At 37.3% G+C, this 26,214-nt stretch overlaps 1 protein-coding gene across 1 annotated transcript; it reads right to left on the reverse strand.

Annotated features, from left to right (window-relative positions):
- Positions 1–16,044: 16,044 nt before the first annotated feature.
- Positions 16,045–25,505, reverse strand: LOC105059219 (pyruvate kinase 1, cytosolic). Its single transcript, XM_073243305.1, has 16 exons — positions 25,276–25,505; positions 24,855–24,951; positions 24,618–24,715; positions 24,061–24,216; positions 22,828–22,905; positions 22,387–22,518; positions 21,587–21,667; positions 21,351–21,422; positions 21,186–21,275; positions 19,022–19,166; positions 18,797–18,885; positions 17,725–17,820; positions 17,514–17,581; positions 17,297–17,396; positions 16,979–17,038; positions 16,045–16,452 (listed from the first exon to the last, which is right to left on the reverse strand). Exons 1-16 carry the CDS (start codon positions 25,342–25,344, stop codon positions 16,300–16,302), a joined length of 1,584 nt encoding a protein of 527 aa, XP_073099406.1. The 5' UTR covers positions 25,345–25,505; the 3' UTR covers positions 16,045–16,299.
- Positions 25,506–26,214: the final 709 nt, after the last annotated feature.

Below are 26,214 nucleotides of genomic sequence, written 5' to 3' on the forward strand. Positions count from 1 at the left end.
CCCCCCCCCCTCCCTCACTCCTCGATGAGCTCCTCTGTCCTCACTCCTCCACCTGACGCATCCGTGACTTTACCACATTAGTTGTCACGCCCACGACCCGAGATTGTGAATCGAGGGTCATGGAAACCGCCGCATGCTCATAGAAAACTCTTCTCATAAGCATGCAAGGCATCTTATCATGCTATCTTAAAACAACAGCGGAATAATTAATCAATAATTTAAATCCAAAATATAATGACTTAAATTTTTTCTTTAATGTCTTAATAAATTCAACAATGATCTATAGTCTTTACATCAAATTCAATAAGACTTTCAACCTAAAATAAAAGTATAGGGATTCTGCTTCTGATCACTATTCCATTCATATCTTGCATCATCTTAATTCCTCAACATCTGTAAAAATAATAAAATAGGAAGTAATGAGCTAGACAGCCCAGTAAGCAATGATCACTTCTAAACAGATTTCATCAGGCATTTAAGTAAATAATTATTTATAGAAAATAAGCATATAAAGTTCATCAATTCGAAATCAATTTCTATTATACAATATAATTCATGCCAAATTCATTTCTTTTTCAAAAATTCAAGTTTCTTTTCAGTTTTCAATTTCTTTCGTTCTTCAATTCTTTTCGTCAACCATGAGCTATGACCATATTTTTTCTGTGGTAGGGTCATAACACCGCGTATCTTCTTGCGGTGAGCTGTGAATCATCTGGCAGCCAAGTCCTTCGGAACCGCTGGTCTCTCTGACGGTTTGTCGCTGGTCTCTCTGGCGACGTAAACCCTAAGGACAAATCAATTGCCAACGTATATGCCTCCATTGGCAGGATCCTTTACATAGTCAGGTTGTCAATTCATAATGTTTCTTATATCATAATTCTTCATAAATCATATTTCATATTCTAATTTGGATAATAAAATATATAATCATGTAGTATCGAAATCAATCAATATAATGTATCATGAAATCAATATGTTCAATCATGCTTCATCATAACATTTCAAATAAGATATTTTCATAACAAAATACCATTCATCCAATTCATGCATCGTTTCACAAATCATGTCAGAAAAATACATTATAATTTATCGATAAATCTAAAAAAAATAAAATATTACTTACCTCGAACGTATTCCAATAAACCCACATAATTCTATAATTTTTCTTTCAAAAATTCTGTTCGTAGATCATATCGCGATATCCCATGATCAAACATCCACAATCCTATACATAATCAATTTCAATAATTAGAAAGAATACGAATATCATATTTCAACGGTTTAGATTGGGTCCGATCATTTAATTTTATCTAATCAAAATCTAATTAGGACCTAAATGATCCAAAATTTGACTATCAGATCAAATCGGATTCGAAGTGATAGGACCGAGGTTTTTTCAACGATTTCATAAAATCAAGTAAAGAGAGACAATTAGAGGAGAGAGAAATCAATGAGGTACAATTCGAATTGATCAGATGACACAATCCAACATTATGATTGGTCCAATATCTCGATTGATAAAATCAACATGATCAAATCAAGTCATGGCTAGATCAAAATCATGGATGATCAAATCTAAAGATTCATGATCTGATTAAGGTGGGTGCCAGTACGCTATCTGACAACCAGGATCAGGATTCTTTATTAGAATCAGATCAGGACTATTGAAAGAATTTTCTCATTGATAAATCGATCAAGAGAGAGAAATCGATCGAGAGAGAAATGACTTTAGAGAGAGAAAATTTTAGAGAGAGAAAATTTTAGAGAGAGAAAACTCATCTTGAATTCTTCAGACAATATGATTCAACAAATTCGATCGATCAGATCAAATCATGCTGAAATTATCATGTGGACAATTCAATAAGATCATGAAAAATAAAATCTAAAAATACCTGATCTGATCAAAGTGGATGTCGGTGTACCGTCCGACGATCACAGATCAAAAATCCATCACGAGGATCATTTAAATTCATCATCATTTCTTTCAAAATTCTAAAAATCTTAGGAGAGAGAAATAATCTAAAGAGAAAATTTTAGAGAGAGAAAGTTCAATTTTAGAGAGAAAAAATACTAGTTCAAGCTGAAGAGAGAGAGGGAAGAGAGAGAAACTCTCTTTCTCATATTTTATTATTTATATCATTATTTATTAATTAATTTATTTTATTTTTTTCTTTCTTCTTTTCTTTCTCTCTTTCTTTCTTTTTTTTTCATGAAAGAGAGAGGAGAGAAAATCCTATTTATTATTATTATATTATTATTATTTTATTTTTCTTCTTCTCTTTTTTTTTTTTCTTTTTTTCCTTTTTCTTTTCTTTTTCTTTTCTTTTTCTTTTCTTTTCCTTTTTTTTTCTTTTCTTTTTCTTTTCTTTTCCTTCTTCTTTTCTTCTTCTTTTCCCGTGGGTATCTTTTGGGCCGAAACAGGGGACCGTGAGGTCCCCTCATTGGTGTTCCGACCGACGGAGCAGCCGACGTGGGATGGCCGTCGGCAGGAGGAGAGCGACTCGACGATACTAGGAGAGCCAAATCGGTGGTCGGCGGTGACCACCGGCGCCAGCAATCAAAGAAAAACGGAAAAACTCTCCTTTTTCTCAAAGAAATTCGACGACTTCGGTCGCCAGTGAGCATGCACACTGGCATGGAAAGGAAGGGGGAGAAGAGAGGAAGGGGAGGAGGCTTACCTTTGACGTCGGTGAAGCTTTTCCGGCGAGTAATTGGACGGGCACAGGGATGGATCTTCCGCGGTGGTTTTCCGGCGATTGCCGCCGACTGGGCTTAGGATCTTCGGTGGAAGGGAGAGAGGAGGGATCTCCTCCTTAAATAGGTCCGGAGAGAGCTCATTTCCGACTCCGATTGGGATCCGACGAGAGGAGCAAGAAGACTCCCTTCGGGAGTCTTCTCCCCTATTTTTTTTCTTTTTTTTTTTCGAGCTTTGGCTGATCTGGGCTGGGATTCTTACTCGGGCCGGGCCGGGCTATCACATTCTTTTCCTCTAAAAGAAATTTCGTCCTCGAAATTTTTCTTGCTTGAGTCTTCATAGTTTCTTACTTGAATCTCATCCACAAATATTTCAATATTCTAATTCTTGATATAAATTCATTCTTAAATCATTTCATAAGGAAAAAGTAAATACATCAAATATTGATCTGAAACGGAACCATCTATTTTCTTATTTATCAAGATCAACATCTCAAAGATTTTCAATATTTCAAGATTTCAAAATTATGATCTCATTTCTTATAAAAATCATGTTCAATATCTCACGACTCAAATTAAAATTAAATCCATCTCTTGTAGGTAGAAGAAAATCAATGTCTCTATTCTTGCATAAGAACTTTATTCATCATCATCATTCATTTTTTTTTAAATATTAACCACTCTTAATTTCAACCCATCATAAGATAGGAAAACATACTATCGTAAATTATACTATGACATCCTAATCAATCAAAATTCAAAAATATTTTCTCTTATTCGTACTTTCAAAAGTTGAAAATTTATCATTTCAATCTCATTCTCGAACTTTTGATATTTTAATTCTCGATACAACCTCATCATTAAGTCATTTCATAAAGATCAATATCACCAATGTTGATTAGAATTAATATCACTATTTTTAGTCATTGAAATTTTCTTACTCAAACCCTCAAACTCTTAAATATTCTCATTCTTGAAGCAAATTTTATCATTAAGTCATTGCATAATAAAAATCAATAACTCAAAAATTGATCTAAATCAAAACTATATTTTTCTTATAATCAAAATCAATGTCTCTATTCTAAGTAAGTATATCAATTTTCTTTATCTAAACATTAACAACTCTTAATTAATCGATTTATTATCAAATTAAATTAAAAATAACTTCAATCCATCTTTTGTAGAATAATTGTCAATATTAATAGATAACCTCAATCTTTTCTATTCAGTCAGAGAAATAATAATGATCACAAGAGTCCAACTTTAAATTTTATTATATCCTGGAGATAAATATTTGAGTATAATAATCTAAGATCAAAATCATCATTCGATAAACGATCTCAAATTCTTCCTAATAAATAAAAAATTATAAAATTTAATTCTAGGATAGAGAAAATTTATCTCTAAATATTCTAAATCAAAAATCAAGGATCCACTCATCCTAGAATTAGGATGCTAAATATTTTTGTAGCATAGTAGGTGGAAGCACTACTTTTAAAAATCACATTAGGATATCTAAAATGATTCAAAATTTTAAAATATTATTCTTTCTAATATCAATAAATTTTTTGTATCAAACCATATCATCTATCATAATTCTTTAACTCAAAGGGTCAACATTCCTGACTTACTCAAAGTAATCTAGATTACCATGCTTTCACTGCGCACTCTGATCTACCAATCAAAATTTTTTAGGTTCAACAAAAAAAAAATTTGATCAAATTATTTCTTTATCTTATCAATAGAAAAGATCTAAAATTTTAAATTTCAATTGAAGTCAAAGATTAACTTTCGATTCTCATTCATACTTTTACTGGTGTACAAAAATCTTGATAAACCCTTGAGTCCAATATCATATTTAAACCATCATATAGATTTACTATAATCAATATGAATCAAATCTTAATTCTCATATCAATTCAATTCGATAATTTTCAAACCAAAAATTCTTATAAGTCAAATTAATGAAGAAAAAAAATTCTTCGATACTCCACCAAATTTGGACATAATCAGAATATATAAAAATTTCAAATCATTATTTTTTTTTCTAAAATTTCTATCATCAGGATCTTCAATATCTATCAAATATCCTTTCATAACAATCATACAAGCTTCAAAAAAATCAAATCTCTATTTAATAGTAGATTCAATTAGGGACCTCGTTAACAAAAGCAAAGAAAACTCCATATCAATTCTTAAATCTAAAATTTTTAAATTATAAATTCACATGGATCCCTTAATCTGAAATAAATATAAATCAGATCTTTTATCTTAATCTAAAGATATCAATTTTTCATTAACAATCTCAACAATAATATCAGAAAATCTCTTGATCAACTTAGATACGAAATCTTTAAATTGAAATTTCATACACATCATGTAGTCTCCAAGAGACATAATAAGATCCATTATTTAGATCTAAGGATGATGATTAAAGATTCCAGTACGATGAATATTTTACAACCTCATAATCGATTTCATCAATAAGAAATAGGGTTCTTTGTAATATCCTCAAATATGCATTCATCCTAATATGTCACTTTATATATAATCCACATACCAAATTCAATTTCGATAAATATTCCAATTAAGCATCATAAAAAAAATTTCTTAGCCCATTCTGGAATAACATTTTATTATCAAATCTTTATCTTGCCAATAATAGTCAACCTCTCAACTAGAAGTAATGTTATAGTATTATTCTCACATCGAATTTGAACTTACGATTCACTTGAATAACCAATGATCAAATTAATAACCATAATGCACAATACAATTTTATGTCAATCCTTTTATAATTACTTTCAATCAAGATCTAACTAATCATATCATGATCTATAGATTATCCATCATATTTCAAACTCCATATGTCATAATCTCTTGCGATCCTTTTATACATAATCTCAATGTTTAATCAAAATTTATAAATATTTCTCCCACTACAATCATCAAAGATCTATACCATAATGTTCCTAGTGTCTATCCACCCACCTATACCCATTCTATATCTGATTCTATGTTTCATAATTCATCCACTTATGCTCTGATACCACTATAATTGTCACGCCTCCGACCGAGATTGTGAATCGAGGGTCATGGCAACCGCCGCATACTCACAGAAAACTCTTCCCATAAGCATGCAAGGCATCTTATCATGCTATCTTAAAACAACAGTGGAATAATTAGTCAATAATTTAAATCTAAAATATAATGACTTAAATTTTTCTTTAATGTCTCAATAAATTCAACAATTATTCATAGTCCTTACATCAAATTCAATAAGACTTTCAACCTAAAATAAAAGTATAGGGATTCTACTTCTGATCACTCTTCCATTAATATCTTGTATCATCTTAATTCCTCAACATTTGTAAAAATAATAAAATAGGAAGTAATGAGCTAGACAGCCCAGTAAGCAATGATCACTTCTAAACAGATTTCATCAGGCATTTAAGTAAATAATCATTTATAGAAAATGAGCATATAAAGTTCATCAATTCGAAATCAATTTCAATTATGCAATATAATTCATACCAAATTCATTTCTTTTTCGAAAATTCAAGTTTCTTTCAGTTTTCAATTTCTTTCATTCTTCAATTTTTTTTGTCAACCATGAGCTATGACCATATTTTCTCTGTGGTAGGGTCATAACACCACGTATCTTCTTGCGGTGAGCTGTGAATCATCTGGCAGCCAAGTCCTTCAGAACCGCTGGTCTCTCTGACGGTTTGTCGCTGGTCTCTCTGACGACGTAAACCCTCAGGACAAATCAATTGCCAACGTATATGCCCCCATTGGCAGGGTCCTTTACATAGTCAGGTTGTCAATTCATAATGTTTCTTATATCATAATTCTTCATAAATCATATTTCATATTCTAATTTCGATAATAAAATATATAATCATGTAGTATCGAAATCAATCAATATAATGCATCATGAAATCAATATGTTCAATCATGCTTCATTATAACATTTCAAATAAGATATTTTCATAACAAAATACTATTCATCCAATTCATGCATCGTTTCACAAATCATGTCAGAAAAATATATTATAATTTGTCGATAAATCTAGAAAAGATGAAACATTACTTACCTCGAACGCATTCCAATAAACCCACAATTCTATAAATTTTTTTTCCAAAAATTTGTTCGTAGATCATATCGTGATATTCCATGATCAAACATCCACAATCCTATACAGAATCAATTTCAATAATTAGAAAGAATATGAATATCATATTTCAACGGTTTAGATTGGGTCCGATCATTTAATTTTATCTAATCAAAATCTAATTAGGACCTAAATGATCCAAAGTTTGACTATCAGATCAAATCGGATTCGAAGTAATAGGATCGAGATTTCTTCATCGATTTCATAAAATCAAGTAGAGAGAGATAAGTAGAGGAGAGAGAAATCAATAAGGTACCATTCGAATTGATCAGATGACACAATCCAACATTATGATTGGTCCAATATCTCGATTGATAAAATCAACATGATCAAATCAAGTCATGGCAAGATCGAAATCATGGATGATCAAATCTAAAGATTCATGGTCTGATTAAGGTGGGTGCCAGTACGCTGTCTGACAACCATGGATCAGGATTCTTCATTGGAATCAGATCAGGACTATTGAAAGAATTTTCTCATTGATAAATCGATCAAGAGAGAGAAATCGATCGAGAGAGAGAAATGACTTTAGAGAGAAAAAATTTTAGAGAGAGAAAATTTTAGAAAGAGAAAATTTTAGAGAGAGAAAACTCATCTTGAATTCTTCAGACAATATGATTCAACAAATTCGATCGATAATGATCGAATCATGCTGAAATTATCATGTGGACAATTCAATAAGATCATGAGAAATAAAATCTAAAAATACCTGATCTGATCAAAGCAGATGTCGGTGTACCATCCGACGATCACAGATCAAAAATCCATCATGAGGATCATTTAAATTCATCATCATTCTTCTCAAAATTCTAAAAATCTTAGGAGAGAGAATTTTAGAGAGAGAAAGTCCAATTTTAGAGAGAGAAAATACTAGTTCAAGCTGAAGAGAGAGAGGGAAGAGAGAGAAACTCTCTTTCTCATATTTTATTATTTATATCATTATTTATTAATTTATTTATTTATTTTTTCTTTCTTCTTTTCTTTCTCTCTTTCTTTCTTTTTTTTCACGAAAGAGAGAGGAGAGAAAATCCTATTTATTATTATTATATTATTATTATATTATTTTTCTTCTTCTCTTTTTCTTTTTTTTCTTTTTTTCTTTTTTTTCCTTTTTTTTTTTTTCTTTTCTTTTTCTTTCTTTTCTTTTTTTTTCTTTTCTTTTCCTTCTTCTTCTTCTTCTTTTCTTCTTCTTTTCTCGTGGGTTTCTTTTGGGCCGAAACAGGGGACCGTGAGGTCCCCTCGTTGGTGTTCCGACCGGCGATGCAGCCGGCGTGGGGCGACCGTCTGTAGTAGGGGAGCGACTCGACGACACTAGGAGAGCCAAATCGGTGGTCGGCGTTGACCACCGGCGCCGGCAATCAAAGAAAAATGGAACTGAAAACTCTCCTTTTTCTCAAAGAAATCTGGCGACTCCGGTCGCCGGCGAGCATGCACACTGGCATGGAAAATAAGGGGGAGAAGAGAGGAAAGGGAGCAGGCTTACCTCCGACGCCGGCGAAGCTTTTCCAGCGAGTAATTGAATGGGCACAGGGATGGGTCTTCCACGGTGGTTTTCCGACGATTGCCGCCGACTGGGCTTAGGATCTTCGGTGGAAGGGAGAGAGGAGGGATCTCCTCCTTAAATAGGGCCAGAGAGAGCTCGTTTCTGACTCCGATTGGAAGCCGGCAAGAGGAGGAAGAAGACTCCATTTGGGAGTCTTCTCCCCTGTTTTTTTTCTTTTTTTTTTTTTTTTCGGGCTTTGGCTGATCTGGGCTGGGATTCTTACTCGGGCCGGGCCGGGTTATCACATTAGTCTTCCGACACAAAAAAAAAAAGACATTCATGACTCTGCCCTATTGATCTTCGATTAAAAATTTAAAAAAAATTATGAAATCATGGGTTGTATCCATAATTTCTTGTGCCACATGTAGGAATCAGATCTAGGATTTGAGGGTTAGATCTTGAAACTTTTTCAAGATCATATAGCGGAAGACTAAAATAAATCAAAATTTATTTTCTAAAATCAGAGAATCTTTAGATCTAAGATCCTATTACATGATTATTATATAGCATTAAATCAAAAATTAAAATATATAAATATAGCATGAATTATATGTTGATCATATCAACATGTTTCTATACCACATCTAATGTATGTATTAAACAATAGATCAGATCTATTACCTTGCAAGTTAGACGCTCTAACCTCGCTGATCCGGGCTTAAGGATGATGTTGCAAGCCGCACATGCATCCAACCTCTAGGAGTCGTCCACACGAGCCCACGAATCTCGATCAGAAGTTCTGCTTCAGGAAATCAGCACAGTATGCTAGTACTGCGCTGATCCTTCTTTGATGGTTGATCAGGTGCCTCCTTCTTCTTGATTTGGACTCTTCCAAAGATGGAAAGTAAAAGGAGGAGTTTCAGATCTGAGACACTCTCTAGGAAACTCAAGATGGAGGGAGGAAAGATATGAAAACAAAAAAACCTAGAAGAAGACCTTCTTCTTCTTCACGTTTTTCTCTCTAGACACCCTCACTTGCATCTTTTACATCTCCACGACCCAAAGGTCTTTCTCTCTGATTTTTAGATGGCACAAAGGTCTCTCAAATCTCTATCTTCACCTAAAATTTCACAAAGAAACTCATTTTATACAGAGAGATATGATAGAATCCTTGTCTAGGTCAAATACCTAGTCAAGGCTTATCCAAACATGGCAAGTTAAGGGGTGCCCAACTCTTGAGCACCTCCTCCTTATTTTCATGTATGGATTACCAGCAAAGGGTACACAATGTGTACCCTAAAAGCCATGAAAATTTCAAAAAAAATTTGGATAAATTCGGTGCAAAATTGAAAGAGTTTTGGATTTCTAAAACTCTATCTTATAGAATTCGAAATCCAAACTTATTCCTTTTTGATTTGATCCAAACCTCCTTCCATGTAAGAAAGAAGAGAGGAGACCTTTTGTGAACGTGGGAGAGACTTGGGAGAGGGCTTTTATCACACAAAATAAGTGGAGATTGGCGTTGAATAATAGAGAGGGCGTGGGGAAGGCTTATATGGCGCAAGGTGGAATCCTAGTCTTACTAGGATTCTATCTTATGACTTGTTTTAATTTAGTTTCCCAAATCAAATCAAACCAAAATTAAATCAACCTAATTAAAATAGGTCTTAACCCAATTAAGAATCTAATTTAATCAGATTAAATTAGATTTAAATCTGATTTAATCTTCTAATCAAATTAGAAATTAGATTGACCCAAGTCCTAGTTGAACTAGGACTAGTTTTTCCTTGCACTTGGCTTACCCAATAAACCAATTGGACTTGATCCAATCAAGCTCAAAATAAATCTAATTAAATTATATTTAATTAGACTTAATCTTAGCCCATTGGCTTAATCAAATTAAGCCAATTAGCAATCGAATTGCTAATCGATCCTCCTGCAATACTTGCACTGGGTTAAATGTCAATCGTATTGATCATTTAACCCTAGAACGATTCTTAATCGTTGATCAACCATCCGATCGGATCATGAACTCTAATGTGTGTGACCTCATAGGTCCGAACCTAAGCCGGTAGCACAGAAATAAATTTCTGTACCAATCGAAGTGACCATCTAGCAATGGTACCCGACGATCGGATAGGTCGAATGTGTAGAACAACATCCTTAGAACCCATGCGGATATAGTTTTCATATAATTCATCCCCTTGACCAAAATGATCATAGGACACCCCAGAGTTCAACTGTCAACTCTGATCAGGTTGTCCACATTGTATTTCAAAATATCAAATCCATCTAATGGATTACCTTGGCCAAGGTTTTGCTAAATTGAAATACAGCGATCTCCGAAACAGATGCTAGAAAAACTTTAGGTGGAGAGATCACCAAAGGCGCACTCTTAGTGCTCGCTCTGATGGGCCATGGCTTCTTAGTGACCCCACCAGCAATTGAAGGGGCCCCCTTTCTCTTTTGTTGCTGCATGCCTCCCTTCCAAAGTATCTTAAGTTCTCACTGGGCATCCCCTTTTCAGAGTGCTTAGAGCTCTTCCGACCTCATCCCTACATTGCCCCAGTTAGTAAATTAAAGATAATTAAAAAAAAATAGGACCAACTAAATTGACCTCCAGAATTGGCTAAACTCAGCCTAGCACGAAAGAGGACCTGCTCCGATAGCAGATCTTTCAAAGGAGGAATCTTGTATTCTTGTAGTAGCATGGAGCTACGAAAGTCCTCCCCTCCCAACTTTGGCATCCAGAATATAGCATCTCTTGGCCGACCCCAACTTGGTAAACTAGTGACTCAAGAGAGGGACTCGTAACAAAGAAACATCATTCCTTCTACCCATGAATGGAGGAAGAATGAAAGAGCAACTGACTAGAGAAGAAAAGAAAATAATGAAGAAAAGGACAAGCCCGCCTGTCGTTCAAAAGGAAAGAACGAGAGAAAGGAAAACGGCTACCAGAGAAGATGGCTGGCAACTTGGAGAAATAGAGACAGAGAACCTCCAGGTGCAGTGCTCGAAATGAGATTCAAAGTATTAAGGAGTGAAACTGGCACCCTAAGTCTCTTTTCACAATAATAAAGATCAAGCGCGGCCCCAAGCCTGAGACTCCCGATAACCGATGGATGGAGGATGATTGGCACCTCCCCATTGGTCAATGCCTACTGAGAAATGATCAATAATGGAGAGTTTTCAAAATAAGATGCTGCCCTTTGAGTCACACAAAAATTGACTCTCTCTCCTCCCTAGCTATTAATAGCTAGATGACATAGCAATTTCATTTCTAAAAAAAAGGGAAAGAGAAAGGGAGGAAGAAGGTGCCCTCCTGACTCCAAATGGGCACCTACCTTTTACCACCTCTTATACTCTCATCCTCTAAATCTTTCAAGCCTCGAACTCGGGAGTAGGAGGCATATATTGGAGGGTAATACATCCACTATGAGCTAATGAAAGTGGAGACCTCGGACCCTATCCGATATGATGTACCCCGAGCACTGTTTGAACTCTATTGATGACCGACATAGAAGCTCACCAACTGGGTATTCCCAAGGAATGCCTATGAGAGAAAAAGATAGACGATACTAAGTCTGTTGGGGGCTGGTATCCCACTATCGTCAAAGCTCAACTTTGCCAACTATTTGGAGGAACCGATCCCCCCAGGGATTCGACATCGTCTTATTTATTTCAATCTTCGTAGCAAGCACATCACCAGGAGATACGAACCCTTGACTGCCTACTTCGGAGGATGATTAAGGATCGGACAAATAATCTTCGCCTGGAGCTCAAGCTGAGGAACACAATAATTCCCCATGTGGACTAGTTGGGCTCCATTATCCAGTCACGTCACTCCATCTATTTGTCACATCACCATCCCTTCCACAACTGTACGTCGAGAAAATTTATGACCGCTGTCAGAGATATTTAAAACACCTCACACAGCCCTGTGTGATGAGACATGATCATAATGATCCCTTGTTCTTTCACCCTTAATGTTTAATACTCCCCTGATTGAAGAAGGGACCCCTGCCAAAATTACGGCACCGACCCTTGACTCAACCATGGGTTCTGATACCCTACCGATCCATACATTATCCGATCCTCCCCAAGATGGCATGCGGGAGCCAGGCGTTGAGCCGAGGATGGTTCGACTATCTCTAAAAATTTTGAGTCAATCCTTACACCTAATCAGTCTTTAGATCATGCATTATTACAACCTATTGTATACCGAGGGGCTGACCTTTTTTCGGGCCGCATGTGATGGGCTAAACTGACCCTTAAGTTGTGCCGAGCCTCACTTGTCCGACCCTTCGCTGACCTTGGACGGTCTGCTTCGAAGGACCTTCTAGTCTTCTTCTTGGCCTCCGACCTCCCTTATAGTCGACCAATGGATAAACTAATTTGGGCAAATCAGTCGATCCCCTTGGCCAATAGCATCCGGTGATGAAGACATTCGTAAGCTCTTGAGCTTCGACGTATTGGGCAACAACTCTTTATCTAAAATACGAGTCAAGATGTGCCAATTATGATTTTTATCCGCATGAGTCAAATCAGAATATGTCATTTCATATCATTATCTAAAAACTCAGCTTTGGTGTTATCTCTAGGGATTCTGAGCCGATCCTTACTCCTAACCGAACCTCCGGTCCTTTACTATTATAACCTATCACTCTGAAGGTAGTCCCCGCCATAATGACCCTCCGAATAGGACCTTTTAAAAGTCCAATACCTATATTCCTGCCTACAAGGGAGTTCAAACCAGCTAGCCGGCCCTCCCCACCTGGCCAGCACTCTCCATCTAACAGTAAGGACCTCCTGGACTCCAAACTTCGACGTCGAAGGAGGGATCGGGCATCGAATAACAAAGCAAACTCAATGATTAATTATGATTCTTGTCCAAACATGTCAAGTTAGAATATATTACTGTCGTTTCACTTGCCACCCACATGCCCACCAAGCCCATATCACATCACTTTCCTTGCTAATGGTACGGCTGAAAGATCCACTTGCTAACTGACGTGATCCGTATGGCCCATCGCACCACCAATCCTCTATAAGTAGAGGTAAAGAGGAGACTCCCAAATATGCGTGTGCCCATTATACTCGTGCACTTTTGAAACTTCCTCTTTCTTCTCCTCTGTTGCACCATATTCCTGACTTTATCATCAGAAGATCTTCGTCGGAGCCAATTCTGATTGGAATTTATTTTACAGGAACACCATTCTGATAATCTCTACCCGCATTCGTACGTAATTAAAAATCTTCTATAACAGGTGCTATGGCTTTCTTGGATTCCCGGGGAATTGAAGCCGAGAGTCGCCATTTGAGACGGTTGGTTGCGTCGACCAAACCAGATAGAGGGAGAGATGTTATCCATAGCTCGATGCGGGTCCAAGAACTTCAATTAGCCAAACAAAAACGGCCCAAATGAACGGTTGAAGCACCCTCCCATGTTGCATTCATCGCACATACGCTGCCAGAATGTATGTATATACACACACAATTTCTTGCACCACTGACGCTGGCAAAACATATCCCTGTTTTTTCACCTTATCCACCCCTCCCCCTCTCTCTTATGTTACATTCATCACATGTGTATGTTGCCAATATGCATTTGTGCACAACGTCTTGCACAATTGCGGCACTGGTAGAATATAACCCCATGTTTCCACCCTGCCCTCTCTCTCTTTTTCGCTCTGCAGAAGGTATCCCTACTTTGTCACCCTGCTCTCTCTTTCCACATGCGGTGGGAGAAGAATGCGAGAGGGAGCCATATGGTTCACGCGTAGCTTTCCTATTTGCCTTCGCCCAGTGCTCCGCCGAAGATGCGTCGCAGAAGTCGATGGAAGAAAGAGCCAGAGCCGGTGGCAGAGGAGGGGGGAGGGTTTTGACGCCACTGCGGACGACGGGAAGGCCGATGTCGGAGACAATGGGGAGGAAGGCGACGGCATAGAGCGACGGGAGGTCCAGATATGCACTGGACCACGCGCGGGCGTCGCGGACACTCGAGAGGTTGGGGGAAGGGGCGACCTTGGTGGCCAAGATGTGGACGCCAGCATAGACCAACCGGTGGAACGGCCACTCGCACTGTCCCGAGCACTGTCCCTCCGCATTCTCCATCTAAATGTATGCTTCTCGCGCCTGCCTGCCGGCACCGACGGCAAGACGAGACGTATAGAGGCTGCACACGCTCGAGCAGAAGCCCTCCACAGCTACATCCTCGGCCGTGAGCACCACCGTGAGGGATGCGGACGCCGGCGTAGACTGGCCGGTGGAACGGCCACGCGCATTGCCCCAGACATTGTCCCTCCATGTTCTCCACCCAAATGTACGTTGCCCGCGCCGGCGACGAGGCATGACGCATGGAGGCCGCACGAGCTCGAGCAGAAGCCCTCCACGGCTACGTCCTCGATCGTGAGCACCACCGCGAGGCCGGTGACGAGGCTGGAGCGGTTCAAGTCATTAGGAGTTGGGGTTTCAATCAGATGGAGGCTTGGAGCAAACGGAAAGCTTAGCCGGTGGCTTGGGTTTTGAATTTCGAGTTGGATATTTATATATAGGAGTTTGGAAGAGATAAATATCCATACGAAGATTTGGGGCTCAAACTCTAGGTCCAACCCAGTCCATCATCATCGGTCTAAAAAAAATATCTAACACAACCCCAACCATCTTCCATTAAAAAACAAGCAAATATTAACCAAATGATAGTTAAATCATATCATCATAATATATTGATGAATTTATTATGAATTTAAAAATTTTTCGAGACTTAATTTTTATTAAAAATCTATTTAAGTAGAAAACAGTAAGAAAATATAATAATATTTAAAATCACTGATTACCAAATTTAAAAATTATAAGATATCTATAACTTATTTTATATTATCAAATTTTAATATTTTATTTAATTCGTCTCTTGCTGTGTCTACGGTCATCTTCCTCTTCATTGTCACTAGCACCTTCTTCTTCATTGTCACTAACATTGGACGATCCCTTTTAATTTACCATCACAACGGGCAACATATAAAAATCAACCAAACCGCTGGAAGTTAAAATATAAAAATCAACCAAACCGCTGGAAGTTAAAATAACAAATTATTTATATATATATAATCACATCATATGCATCACATGAGATTCTAAGCTGGTTTACATATAATTTCTTGCACCATCGTAGCGCCGGCAAAATATATCACTCTTTTTTCACCTTGACTTCTCCCTCAAAAAAGGGGAAAAACAAGCACCTCTAATGGACCCAAAACCATTGAAGCAGAATCATAGCATCTCTCTGCAATAAACGAATTTGCTGGTACCAGCACCATAGATTTTATCGGTACCACTGGTTCGGCATACGCATGTCCAGAGTTAGAACCTGAAGCAGAATCATATCATCTCTCTGCAATAAACCAAACACCAATCAATTTGCTGGTGCTAGCACCAAAGATGATGTTGGTTCCAGTCGACTGTTCAGCGTTCGCATTTCCCAGAGGTAAAACCATTCAATGTGCATCAACTAGAACTTGAATAAAACAGTACCTTTAACCAAGGTTTAAATGGCCCTAAGGTGATAAATCAAGCTAGCTTCAATGACATGGCATGTCAAATGACCTGCACAAGAGACCAGCCTGCTTACCTATGCAATGCAGTCATCATGCACAGAAACTCCATGTAAACATCCATCACAATGCACCAAGCCTAGGCTTCAAAAACGAGCATCTTAGCAATTATCCAAGATTGCAAAATGCAAATATTTGCAAGCTACTCCGGCATTGCCTTACACATGACAGGAAGAATCAACATGCAATTCGGAGTCTGTAACCAACACCAAACATTGTTGGCTGTATAATGCCTTTAAATGGAACAGGAATTGCTTCAGCATACACTCAATAAATTATAGGTATCAAGCTCCAGTTGGAACTTGACCATCATGCAGAGTCACCAAAAAGCAGCTGTTCAATCCTCTAACTCGATAATCTTCACCACCGACGCATCCCCAACTTTCTGGCAGACAACAACTCGATCATGTGACTTTATCACACCAGAGGCCTTGCCATGATCAAGAGCAACCTTCAGAACAGACTCATTCGTGGCACTTGTAGACTCCGCCTGCAGAAGCACAACAGTAACACATCAGGCCTCTAGCTGATGAAAATGATAAGTGAATCTCAGGCATATAATGTGCTTATATATAATAGAGAGTCATCAATGAGCAAATTTGATTCTTTCTAAAAGCAACAAGGAATGTTAGTAAGAGAGAGGTGAACATTAGTCTAAATCAGAACCAAGCATCCCACATGCCTGCAGCTCTAAGAAATCCACAAACTTCAACTGTTATGACCCATAGCCAACCAGTTCTTCGTCCATGATATTGGATTACCCATCTGCCACTTCCACCTTGGGTTCAACAACCATTTGAACTAGCGTTATTTGTTTCCAATTAGAAATGTTATCTCCTGTTTGTTATAGTCAGGGTGCATTATAAATGCTGATATACATCCTTGATGTGATACAAGAAATACACTGAAATTCTTGTGCATAGAATTTAGCAACCTTACAAGAATGTTGAGCCATTTTCCAAAGACTGAATCTTGTAAAATAAATAAAGCTTATAAAAGGAAAAAGAAAAACTTACAGGATGTCGAGGATCAGCAAGCATGGGGAAAAGGCCCCTGACTATGAGCGATTGCCTAGCCTGTCCATAACAAACACTTCTATTAATTTGGGTACAATAGATAAAAGGCATAGAATAGAATAAAATAAACAAACACACATTAAAATGTGATGTAAGAAACAAAAAATAAAATTAACTCAACCACTATGTTAAGCTCATACCTGAGAGAATTATGAAACCATTAAGATGGAAAAATAACAACAAACAACATCCTGCTCCAAGTACTTACAGCTTGCATGATCTAAATTAACTATAAAAAATTAAAGATAGCCCACTTACTTCAAAAGCCCCAGTGAAACTCCATCGAAGTTGGTTTGTTTTGAGCCGAGGAATAACGACCGACAATACCGGCATAGTAGGCCTATACTTTGCAATTAATCTACATAATGAGAAACATATTAGAACCTTGTGAATGAATGGGGGGAAAAAATTAATGTGCATCACTGAGTTAGCAGAAGGCACATTAACAAGTAGTTTTTGTATTTTACAACAATACCTTGCAGCTCTTCCCGATGACGTGAAGCAAATGATAACAGAAGCCTTAACTTTGATAGCAGCACGTACCTAGACAAGATCATGATAGCAAACTCATTAAAGAGCATTTCCAATAAAAAAAACCATTCTTATTGTCTCTAGTTTCTAAAGTAAATGTAAGTTAGAAGAAAAATATGCTTAGTCAACTAAGGTTGGATAAAGGGAAGACATACAGCAGATGAAGCAATAGACTCCAAATGGGTCATCGGTTCACCAACATATTTCACAGTCTTTTTAAAGTACAAATCCTGATTGAAAACCTTCTCAGCCTGCAAAGCAGATCTTACAATGAAATGCAACAAAAAAGTGCAAATCCAAAGAAATAAAAAATATGCAAAACCAGGGAGAGGATATGCACATGGCCCTTATAATGATCACTAGGGAGCATGCAGTGCTTTATTAAAATATTACAAGAAATACAAGAAAAGAAAATAAAAAAATAATTTCATAAAAGAAGAGGTTACAGTGATTTTTTCATCCATTCATGATCTATGTAACTCTCAGACGAGACATCCTACCCTGCCTTAATCATAACAATATAAGAACTTTTGCAAATCTCTACTCCACCCAACATGTTCCACATTTTTTATGATCCTGTTGAATAAGCTACCAAACCTTCTCTCAATGGACTGTCATAAATCATTAATTCATATTTTACTGGAGCCCACCATAAAGCTAGATCAAGAATTTATAGTGACACTAAAGAACCATGGATAGATACAAAGGTAAATACAACCTTTTCTTAGTCAAACTAAAGAAAAGAATGCTATACCCTTACCTTTATTAAAACATTACATTTTAAATAATATTTTTTATGTTTCTTTCTTAGTCTCATCTGACTATGACATGATCGTTGCTTATCTCAAAATTCAGACACCAGACAGGTGATCAGGTCACTTAGCAAGTGAAATGCAAATAAGAGTTTTGCATCTGGTATCTGTTATAAAAATCATAATAACAGGGGACAAGTCACAAAAATACTATGTCCAAAAGAACCACTTTGCACCATGTTTATAAGCTGGCCCATGCTTTATACAAGGAAAACAGCTCAACTACAGCTAAGATAATCCTCACACAAAAGCCTTGGCAGAAATATTTAGTTGGCATGACAAATCCTTTTGCATGCAGTCCCTATCAAGTCAAATCACAACAAAAATTCAAAAAAAAACCTTCCTCACAAGCTCAGCAATAAGACATAAGCATCGACAAAGATGTTACACTAGTAAGCATGAGCAAAAGACTGACCTCTGCACAAATTTTACCCACAGTTGAAATAGTCTCAACAGGATATAATCCTCGAAGAGTTTCAGCACCTAAAAGAATTGCATCACTTCCTGAAACAAATCAAGACTGAGAATCAGCATCGCAAGTTTTCCATGCATAAACTTCATGATGGAATTAGGAGATGAATGTAATGTGAAATAACAAAATTAAATAATATAGAAAATCAAAAGCTTAAAACATAATCACCATCAAGTACTGCATTAGCCACGTCAGTTGCTTCTGCACGAGTTGGTCTCAGGTTGTCAGTCATACTGTCCACAACACGAGTAATCACAGCAGGCTTACCAGCCATGTTACACTTGTAGACAGCAGCCTTTTGAAATAAAAAGACCTGCAAACAAGATGTGATGATCAGATTACAAGGTTCAGATAACTTATAATGGTTAAAAAGTTGGTGCCCCACTGTACCTTAGTAAAAAATAATTGGTAGAATATAAATCAGGAATGACTGTCAGATAGTTTCCCAAATTTGAAAAATATCATGTTTCCAGATTTCTTAAGAAAAGCTTTTTATCCCATAAATTACAAAATTTTATATGGCAGTAGCTTAAAATACCTAAGAAATTTCATATATTGTTCAGAAGCCTGTCAGGATTCTATAAAGTTCTCTTTTTTTTTTTTTTTGTTTGCTTGTTGCTTTTATTAGATATTTCTCACTCTCATGTCCAATATTTCTGCTGAATAAAAAGAATTCACCCCATGCCAGGTCCATGGTCAAATCCTGACCACGTGACATGTTCTGGATTAAAGTGGTCTGCCCTATAGTCTACAACAATTTCTTGCCACAAGCTTTCTGAAATTTCTTCAAACTCAAAATATTGTACTAAAAAATTTATAAATGAGTATTGTAAACACAGTTAATAAGCTTTATCTTATTCAAGATTTTAAACCCGTGGAACAAAAATATCTCATTTTCTCCATGGAATGGGATGCCCCGCTGTCCTATTCCGTCCCAACAGCAATTTTGATCATGCATCCTAGTAGATATCCTCCGTCTTTCTTCCTTTCTTCTTTCTTTTCTTTCTTTCCTTTTCCTCTTTTTTTCTTTCTTCCTTCTTTTCTTTATTTTTCTTTACTTTCTTTCCTTTCCTTTTTCTTTCTTTTTCTTCTCTCTTCCTTTCTTTTTTCATTTTTCTTCTTCTTTCCTTTCATTTTTCCCTTTTCTTCATCTTTCCTTCATTTTCTTCTTTCTTCTTTCTTCTTTCTTATTCTCTCCATGCAATGATGGGTTTCTGAGTCCCGAGCCCGTCCCGATCCCATTTTCTCATGGGAACATGATGGGACAGTTGGGACGCCTCCTGTCCCACCGGACATAAAACCTTGATCTTATTCCAAACTCATCTTTCCTTTTCCAATGTATTGGCATCCATCCTCACCTCCGTTTATGTTCCGAGAAACTTTCATTAAAGGTTTTGACAGGCAAAGCAAAAAAAAAAATATCTCAATGACTGGGAAGTAATGGAACCATAAACTCATTACCACAGAGGTAAAGTGAAAATTTTCAGCTTGGTTATATACAATGATGAATTGTCAAGATCTGCAAACTATGCTAGGGACAACAGATTCTCTACTCCATATCATTTAACTCAGGTAAATTCACAACCAGTATGCCAGGGAATAGTTTCACATGCAAAGGGAGCAACTCATCATATACATGAGAGGATCAGGAAATAAAAATACAAACCCTGGCATGCCATGTATCAAAATATAAATTCTGTGAGGAAGTGTCAAGCATGATCCACTTGTAACACTATGAGCATATGTTAAAAATGTACAGGTTCTCATTGATTGCCCTTAGTTCCACACAAAAAAAAAAATTTGTTACCTATCCCTACACTTGTAAAGCCATGCCCATATCTCGATGACATAGTCATATGTCTAGATGAATACACAACAATGTGTTTATTTCTTCATGCAGTGCAAGTGCTCCATGCATATGAGATAGTGATTGTTTATTATGCCGTTAGTGTCCCTGAGAATATATAGAAAATTACCAGCATGTCAAACAAGTTGTCAAACTTGTGATGCATCAACTGTAAAACTTGTGTGCAGCAGTAACTTTAAATTAAAAAACAAAGAAGAGCAAGAAATCAGCTACCATCAACAAAATCCAGTTAAATGAAATGAAATTCCATCAAGTGATTCCATTTAGCCTAACTTGATGTTAAATAAATAAAACTGGTATTTTACTAAGATGCAAATGATTGAGCTTGCTACAAAAGATTCAACCTTTGTTTATAGGGCTTCTTTTTTATTATACTTATTTGCATTGGCATCTTTCATAAAAAGAATAAATAATAATGCATGTATTCCATCTAATTGCTAAAAAAGCTAAGTAGGGATGATCAACCTTTTCAGGCGGGAGATCTATTCCTAGATTGCCCCGTGACAGAATAATGCCATCTGCTTCTTGTAGAATCTCGTCAAAATGGGTTAGGCCCTGCAAGAACATTACCAAATTAAGATGTAAAAAGAAAAAAAAAAGACTAGTTGAGACAAATATCTTTCAACCCACCTCTATGTTTTCAATTTTTGCAAATATCTGGGTTTGATTAAGATCACCCAATTTTGAGAGGAAGTCTCGTGCCTGCACCCCGAATAACAGAACCCCATTGTGGAATAAAATATTGGAAAAGGAAGCAAGTGAAAACCAGAGCATCAAGTGTGGAACAAATACAAATTGGAATAGAAAGTCAACTACAATTCAATCAGAGGTAAAGATAAAAGGCAAGCAATACATGATGGCCTTACATGTCGAACATCTTCAGCATGCCTCGTATAAGATAATGAGAGGAAGTCAATTTTATTTCGAACACCCCATGTATTAATAACCTGAAATGATTGACAACACAAAATGAATTAAATGCTTCTGAAAATGAAAACTTTGAGAACATATTGAGATTTATCTACATATGAAAAGAGTAGAAATTGTCGCAAATTGTACCTAACTTCTTCTCAAACAGTTCTCAGTTAGCAAACTGGCTTAGGATGACATATATCATAGGATATAGTCATTTGATATTTTGGATAGCAAAAAAAAAAAAAAAAAAAAAAGAAAACCCTTGGCTATAAACCAAAAATAACAATATAAAGACAAGCAGAGGAATCTCAAAGAATGGAGCATGTTCTGATGCAAGTCAATTACTCTACTTTTATTCCCTTCCCTTCTTTTTCCAAAGTTGGAATATCAAAGCCATCCTTCTTCCTGTAGGATGGTCTTCATGATTGATGTTTTCCATGGTCGCTCTACAATAGACACATTAGAATCGTATGTCGTAGACAGAATTAAATGATAAGCCAGTTCATTGTTCATAATTAGGAAACCATCATCCATGTTCACATCAAATGACAAGATAGGCAATGACACCACTTAACCTTCAACAATGAATAGATATCTATCCAAAGAACAAGATCCCGTGCATGCAGCTGCTCAAAAAACCTAGCTACTCAAAGAATCATGTAAAAATGAGAATTTAAGTAGACATGCAAGGCCACAGAACATGTCATTACACTGGAAAGTATACATATAATGTAAAAACAATATCACCTACTTCCTTGTCAGCATCAGAAAGTGTAGGCAAATCAATGCGGATTTGTGAGATATGCAAAGTGAATAGAGATCCAGCCAGGGTAGCAGTATTCTTTATCACACAAACAACATCATCGCCTTTCAACTCAGCTACCTGCACCACAAAGCCCCAAGGCTTGCTTAAGAATGCATACAAATACAATAACATTATCGGCAAGGTTAGAAACAACTACCCTTGCTTACAATTTTAGGTTACTGATTTCCTACATTATCTATCAAGTTCAGCTCATGCACTGAGTCAGCAAATGACATTTATTCTACTCAAGCTGGTGGTGAAGGTAGCAATTTTAGCAAGCCATATTAGTCCATGTGCAAAATCAAGCAAGTGAGCCAATTGTTTAAGTCAGCTAAACACAAGGTAAAAAAAAAAAAAATTAATCACCTATGTCTACCAAAGTCATACCTCCAACCAAACTGAAGTAGTTTCACTTCCAGTAAACAAGTATTGACCAATAAATATTGTGTCTCCTGGCTTCACAGCCTGCAATTACAAGATTCAAACAATTACATATAAACAAAAAATTGAAAATTGAAGTTATATTGTCTTATAGCTTCAACACAGACATTTTAAGTTGAATTTCAAGTGCAGCAATCTAAATGATTGTTTTGCTGGGTCAGATTTGTAAAATCAAGAATGATAGAACATCAAAAATAAAAAATAAAAAAGCATGTGCAGGCAAATGAGGTCATTGGTTTATGGAATAGCATGTCTACCATGTGTTGATGAGGCAGGCTTGAGAAAGTGTCAACTGCTATACACCAGTATAACATACAGTAACAACAGAGATGCAAGTGCACATATCTGCATGCCAAAATGTGGCACAAACTTCATTAAGCGAAGTAGAAATTCATTATGATGTAATAAAACCACCATCGTCTTTGTTTTTCTTGCACTCAACAACAACCACCCTTTTATATTCTATTCACCACTTTTCATAACATCTAACTTGATTTCTAGAGTGCTAACTGCACATCTTTCTTAAGACTAGAGCAACTTGGATCTCCTTCTAGGCTGAGTATTTTGGTCTAAGGAGTTAGACTTTTGAGTTGTCTTGTAACTAAGTTCCACCCAAATGTTTCTTAAATTTTCATATTTTACTCATTATATTTTTTCAAGAATATGTTGTCCACATGTCATCTTAATCAAGAGAATTCTAATCATGAGATAAAAACTCACTCTAGCATTTCTACTTTTTTCAACATAAAAGAAACCTTACTCATTGAATGGATTTTTGGCACGTAAATTTGGCTCTTTATGAATTGTGGGTCAGAAGTAGTTCCCTCTATCAAAACCATCACCAGTCCCTCTTTTTCTAGACTAATTAAATGCATATCGGAACTTAAAAGAGATTGCACATGGTTTCATGGTGTTAAATTGTGCAATGACATAGATTTATTCTAAATGCTACCAGTAGCATGTCTGGGAAAAGAAGACAGGGTTCAAGCATACATATTGAATTCATGCAAATTGCATGGAGAAGCAGGCATGGGCATCAGATTGATATATAACAATTCCATCAAACAAGCACAATAAATTAGTTGAAGACTAATGCATATTATAAAAGAAGTTTATGAGATCTATGGTGCATCATAAAACATAGGAGCAGGCAATATTTTGAGGATGACCATTGCTTGCCTTTGACAATCCACTGAAATTAATCGGCAACAACTTAGAGGAGGCTTCTTGCTCCTGATCAGGGGTCAGAACAACAAATGCATCTGCCTCGAGTGAAATTGCAAGTTCACTCTTATTAACAACCTGCAGCTCTGGACCCACCGTATCCAACATGACCTGGAAAAAGAGTCGGAATATGCAGTCAATTAAAATCACATCATCAATAGAAACAACATGACACAATAGAAAAATATGGGTAGCATCAACAACAGATTTAGTTGAAGCCTGATTGGGACAACTGGCAGAAAAATAAGTTCGAAGGAAGAGAGAAGAATGAGGCAGGTAAAAGATGCTGAATAGTGATGCAGACTTCAACGGTTCAAACTTCAAAGTATTCCAATGTGTTGGCATCAAAGTATGTAAAGGTGCATAGGTTACTCGCCTAGTATCTTGAAACGGGATGGTTTCTAACTGAACGTTCGAGAAAACAAAAGAGGGACCTAGCGGAACAAGATTTGCAACCGGCAGATGGATGTTGGTTATTATTATCAGGTATCAGATATTTCTAATGAACTTACAGCACATAGTTTTTTGGTGCTTTTGATAGCCATCTTGAGATTCTCCAGAGTTTCCTGGTGATAATCGACGTTCCCCCATGAAAAATCAAAGCGAGCCACTGCCACAAAAGGTTACCCAAAAAAAAAAACAATTGTAAAAACAAGACATACCAAAAGCCCGTTCAACGACTAGGTAATAGCAACACTGAGAAAAGAAATAGTTACATCAGAGGAATCTAAGAAGAAGAGGAGGCGTACCGGACATCCCAGCCTTGAGGCAGGCAGAGATTACCTCCACGGTTCGGGACTTGGGACCAAGCGTCCCCACGATCTTGGTCATCGCAGGGAAGAAGCTCTGCAGAACCAGATCATTCAATCAATAACGCTTAGCGAGTTAAATAGCATCGGTGTAGGCAAAAGATCATCCTTCTTCGATCTTTCACCGAGATTTTGCCTCGCTTTTTCTACTAAAGCGGGCATCAAAACAGAACTACTCCAAACAGACGACGATATACGTATTTTTTTCAAAAAAAAAGGAAAAAGAAAAACAACCTGCGCTTTAGAAGTGAAATATCCTCGAGAGGACAAGTTTTCCCCTTCTTTCCATTTCTTCTAAAGGAGAAAAAAAAAAAAAAGGACAAGGGCATCATGGTCGAGGGAAGGGACGAGGAGAACATACGGGTTTGGATGGCTCCAGGATGGAAGCCATCCTGATAGGTTCTTCCAGGAGCAGGTGAGTCGAATGCATCTTGTTCTTCCTCTTATCCGCTGCGCGCTGCGATCAGGCGGGTGGATGGTGGATTGAAGGAGGACTTTTAGAGAGAGGCGCACAATACCCTCTCGGACCACCGGAAAGGAGCAGAGGAGGAGAGGAAGGGGGCGGCTTTGCAGAGGCCCTCTACCTTTTTCGCGTTCTTTGCGTTTCTCTGACCCTTGCTATTTATTTATTGACGGAGATGGTGCCTTTTCCCGATCGGTGTCGCTCACCTCGCATCAGCCACAGATCAGGGACCCATGGGATCAAACGAACTCTGATTTTTCTTTAAAATTATGGCATTCCGAATAATGGACAATGCCATCGTATTACAAAGCACATAAATCAACGGCCGAAATCCTATCTTGTCTTGCGATGATCGAATTCTTTCTCGAGTGCAGAAACCGACGGCGATGGGGGATTTGGGGACCGACCGTACCGGTACCGGGGTGCATCATCGTGACCATGGTAACGAGGCCAAACCAGTGGTCGCGCTGCCTTCACCGGGCCCACAAGAAGATCAAAGATTTACCAACAACCCCGGGGGTAGAATTAGATTCCGCCCCCCCCACCCAAAAACAAAACCAACTGGGGAGCCGCGTGATGTGCAACCGTAATTACCTGCCAATCGGTCTGGTGTGTGTTCGAGTTGACCCTGACCCAGTGCCGCGCACACGGCAAGAAAACGAATCCAGTGCGGCTCGTGCTGCTGCTGCTCCGTCAAAATCCGCACAACGAAACTGGGCGCCAACAGAGACGAAGAAAGAGCAGGAAACGGGGAAACAAAAGAGACTGGAAACTGGCGGGCCCGTTTTGGTTTCTAGAAGTGGACTGGACAAAAACTTAGGAGGCAGGTGTTACGCT

Source organism: Elaeis guineensis, chromosome 9, assembly GCF_000442705.2.
Source record: "Elaeis guineensis isolate ETL-2024a chromosome 9, EG11, whole genome shotgun sequence".
NCBI classification, from domain to species: Eukaryota; Viridiplantae; Streptophyta; class Magnoliopsida; order Arecales; family Arecaceae; genus Elaeis; species Elaeis guineensis.